General features: G+C 38.3%; 1 protein-coding gene and 1 pseudogene across 1 annotated transcript in view; one reads left to right on the plus strand and one right to left on the minus strand.

The window, feature by feature from the left end:
* The window catches only part of SLC25A14 (solute carrier family 25 (mitochondrial carrier, brain), member 14), a 75,145-nt gene that overhangs the window by 6,959 nt on the left and 63,801 nt on the right, over nucleotides 1–4,385 (plus strand). The window contains exons 2-3 of the mRNA XM_006881868.1: nucleotides 1,820–1,949; nucleotides 3,031–3,148. Of these exons, the coding sequence (XP_006881930.1) occupies nucleotides 1,820–1,949; nucleotides 3,031–3,148 (248 nt within the window). The remainder of the gene's footprint in view (nucleotides 1–1,819; nucleotides 1,950–3,030; nucleotides 3,149–4,385) is intronic.
* On the minus strand, nucleotides 2,832–3,791 carry LOC102863843 (annotated as a pseudogene).

Genomic DNA, 4,385 nt, shown 5'->3' on the forward strand with positions numbered 1-4,385 from the left:
TCTCCAGAGTCAACCATTTTGAATAATATTGCATGAGTTCCTTGTTTTTCAATGCAGCATAGTATTCCATTGTGTGAATATACCACAGCTTCTTTGTCATTTGTTGATTGGTACATAGGTTGTTTCCAACTCCTTGCTATTGTGAACAAAGCTGCAGTAAACATGGGTGTGCATAATCAATTCTTCTTTTGTCATCCTTATTCATGGTCACCCTTGGTAGACAGGTTTTAGTAGAGCTCCCAGATTAAGACAGAGTAGGAAGAAGGATTGGCCGTCAACTTCTTAAATAGCAGACCTCTGAAAACCCTATGGATGATAGAGGAACTTCTTTGCTAGTTACAGAAAATTCCTTAGGTTAAAACAGAGAAAAATACCATGTCCCCTAAAAAGAGGCAGTGACTAACAGTGCTAGCCCCCTGACTGAGCTAGTGGAGAGGAGTGTAAAGTGTAGTGTGGACAGCCAGTAATGTCTGTTGTCAATTTTCCAAAAATGTAGTAATAATGTAGATCATTAAGCTAGATTTTAGGCACTTTTCTTGGTGTTTAACATATCTAATTTTCACAATAACCCTATAATATCCTTTTTATTATTCTCATTCTACAGTTGAGAAACAGGTATATTGCTGCCATGTAGCTTGCCCAATGTCACTGAGCTAGTAAGTGGTGGAGTCAGGACATGAGCCTAACCAGTCTGACTTCAGAGTCTTCATTCCTGACCATAAGCCACATGAAGTTGCTCTTGAAATCCAGAAGTATGCATACAGTGAAGCTCTTAAAAAGGAATGTCTAAAAGGAGTCTGAGAGTCTGTCCTAAGAGAAGAGTACTTTCTGCTGGATCGGGATTCAGTATGTATGCCTAGATTAGTTCTGGATTGTGGATGGGGCAGCATTATTTGGGAAATTATGAAGTATCAGGGCAAGAGCCAGACTGCTACTCAGAAACCCTGGCAGCGCAGGCCTGAAATCCCATGTTTTGAGAAGCCGTCTAGGTGATTCTGCTGCAGATTAAAGCCAGAGCTGTGGGGGAAAAAGCCACTAAAAAAAAAAAAAGAGCTGAGAGTAGCAGAAATAAAGAGGAGAAATCTGCAAAGATTGAAGATGATAAGTCTGAGGAAAGGGGAACAATATATATTCTTATAAGAGCCAGAACAGACAGAAAAGGATAACCACATATGTATATTTGTGATTTAAATGACCTCGGAGATGGAAAATGAGATCTATTCGATGGATAGATGTTAAATGTCAGAGAGATCTCATCCATATCACTGTAATTTCTGTTGGGTCTAAAGGAGGATTGAAAAGTCTGAGCTCAGGCTAGTGGGGACAGGTTGGCAATAGCTAGATGAACTAAAGCCATGAAGTTTAGTAGACAGGTGAGAGGGCTGTCATGCGCAGGGACATTTAAGTTAGTGCTTTGCACTTGAATCAAGCTGACTAAATAACACGAACTGCTTTTATGAGATGCCTCAGCCTATGCCATTCAAATCTTAGTTCTTTTACTTGTAACTGTCTAGTTGAATGTCTAAAGTGAATATACTGGATGGACTGAGCCTCTTTGGGTGGTGATGGGGTAACACTAAAGGTGAAATGAAAGGTTAAAGGTGGGGGTGAAATCTCATGCCTGTACCTTCAGAATGGCAGTAAAGAACAAATTAATGATTATCTAGCACATAAAATTAGATGTCCCGTTTTATGTTGTCATAATTGGGTGAAGTTCCTCTTCGCATCTCTTTTATTTACCAGTTTGTTGATATAAATTATATGCCCAGAAAAATACTCCTCACTCTTTTGCCTTGTTCTGATTTATATTTATTTTTAGCACCAGAAAAGTACCACTGTAAGCCATGAGATGTCTGGTCTGAACTGGAAACCCTTTGTATATGGCGGCCTTGCCTCTATCGTTGCTGAGTTTGGTAAGAATGTGAACATTGACGACTCTGCTCCATATGGTATGAATGGTAGTTAACGATGACATTTCTTTTATTCTTGAAAACTAGAGAAAAAAGAGGCGTTCGCCTTACTTGTTTCAAAAGTTACTGCTCAAAGGCATCAGGTAATATTTTCTGAGAAAGTCCTACCAAGGTATACATTGGAAATATTGTGAGTTCAGTTTCTAGACCAGTGTCCTCGAGTAAATACTGCAATTTCACGTGAAATTTTTGCTTTCATAGAACACATGCAAGTTATGTTGACACTATCATGTAGTCTATAAAGTACACAATAGCATTATGAAAAACTTTGAAATATTGTGACAGTTACCAGAAGTATGGTGCAAAGATACAGAGTGAATACATGCTGATGGGAGAGTTGCTTGAGGCTGGGCAGCCACAGACCTTCAATTTGTTTTTCAGAAAATCAGCAATATAGCAAGCATTTTAAAAAAGCAGAATAAATTTACTTGTGAAGCAAAGGAAAGAAGATATGTCCATATGTAATGCTAATAGCAAGAACTTTGGTGGCATAGTCCCTGATGAGTTGTGTAACTAACCAAAAGGCCATGTGTGGCCATGAGTGGTTTGAATCTACTCCTGTTAAGATTTTTTTTAAACAATCACATAAGAGAGCGTTTATTGGAGATTTAACATGAAATCATACACATAAAATTTGAATAAACACAAATCCACATCTAGTCAAAACACAGATAGCAAAGGACAAATTAAAAACAAAGAAAACTGATTGGCAGCTATATATAGTTGGACACAATTATGTGTTGTTCACTAGAAAGTCTCTTACAAAATAATCATCTGAGATCAATAGAAGATTAATCTTCAACATTGTCCTGCATAATGAGTTACTTTAGCAACTCCTCCTGTTTTTGCTGGTGACTTTCTTTAGTATGGTTGGTAATTGTTTTGGTGATTGCTACCTCCTCGAGATGCCTTGCCATGTGTGCTCTGTTGGCCACTGTAGTCTGCATATCCCTGTCCATATCCATAGTTATACCCAGTATAATCATAGACACCATAGCCAATATAGTTTTGATTGCCACCATAGGCACTATTGTAATTTCCATATCCTTGATCATAATAGGTATTAAATACTTGCTTCCAGTCTTGGCCCTGACCTCGTCCACGACCCCTACTACCACCTCTCCTACTACCCTCAGCACCTCTTCCTCCTTTCTGTTGCTGCCTATATACCTCTTTGGGTTGTGCAACTTTGATTTCACACTTCGCAGAACCAATTCGATGATATCTACTTTCTAACAATTTCTTTACTGGCTCTTCATTTGTATATGTGATAAAACAAAATCCTCTTCTTTGTTTTGTTTTTGTATCCACGGGAAATTCAGTATTTTCAATCTCTCCAAAAGTGCCAAAATATTCTTTAATTTGCTCTTCAGAAGCATCTGGGCTCAATCCACCTACAAAAACCTTTTTTGGGGGTTCCTTCCCTTTTAAAGCTTTAGCTTTTTTGGGGTCTATAAATTTGCCATTCAGCTTGTGTTCTTTCTGTTCCAAAACCTTATCAACACTAGCAGCATCTTTGAAAAGTACAAATCCAAACCCTCTTGACCGTCCAGTGACTGGATCTGTTTTAATCGTACAGTCTACCACCTCTCCAAACTGAGACAAATACTTAGTCAGATCTTTCTTGCTTGTATCCCAGCTCAAGCCTCCAATAAACATTTTACAGTCATCTTGCTGATTCTTGGTCTCATTGATCTTGGATCCCTCTACGAACTCTTCTTTGTTGACATTCATGTTCTCCATTGTGGCAGAAGCATGGGCAGGGTGGTGCTGGTGTGTGGACAGTGTCACAGCAGCAGCGATGGTGGTGGAGTGTTGTATGGAGCTCCTGTCAAGATTTTTACAGCCTTGGAAACCTGATGGAATGTGTTGGAACTGACTCCTTGGGAGAGAGAACAATGAAGAAGAAAAAAATAATCGGATTTAGAAAGCTTTCTTGTTATTCCAATTTGTTAATTGGTCAGGCTTAAATAATATGCATGAAAATATAAGAGGAATTGGATACAACAGAGAGTTCAGCTCCATTCAATTACTGATACTCTCTCTTTGATATTGTTTATAAATTCTTCTTTTTTTATTTTCATACAATAATTCATTCACATTGTGTTTTATTTATGTACATATGATCCCTCATTTACATTGTGCTTCATACTATCATTCATATACCATATATCTCTAATTACCATTGACCGATGCCTATTATTATTATACTATCTTTTCCAGTCTTTATTGAAACTGTCTCATTTCCTTCCCCTCCGCAAAATCCAACAACTAAACTCTGCTATCCTAGTCATATGCACCCTTCCCCTTATTGTGGCCCCTTCCCCTTCTCTTGTTCCCCTTTTGGACACTTATGCACATCTTGGTGGTCATCCTTATGTTTTTACAATGATGGTCTTATGCTGTATTTGTCTT

This window comes from Elephantulus edwardii, unplaced genomic scaffold, assembly GCF_000299155.1.
Source record: "Elephantulus edwardii isolate Elephantulus edwardi_28Jun2011 unplaced genomic scaffold, EleEdw1.0 scaffold00016, whole genome shotgun sequence".
NCBI classification, from domain to species: domain Eukaryota; kingdom Metazoa; phylum Chordata; class Mammalia; order Macroscelidea; family Macroscelididae; genus Elephantulus; species Elephantulus edwardii.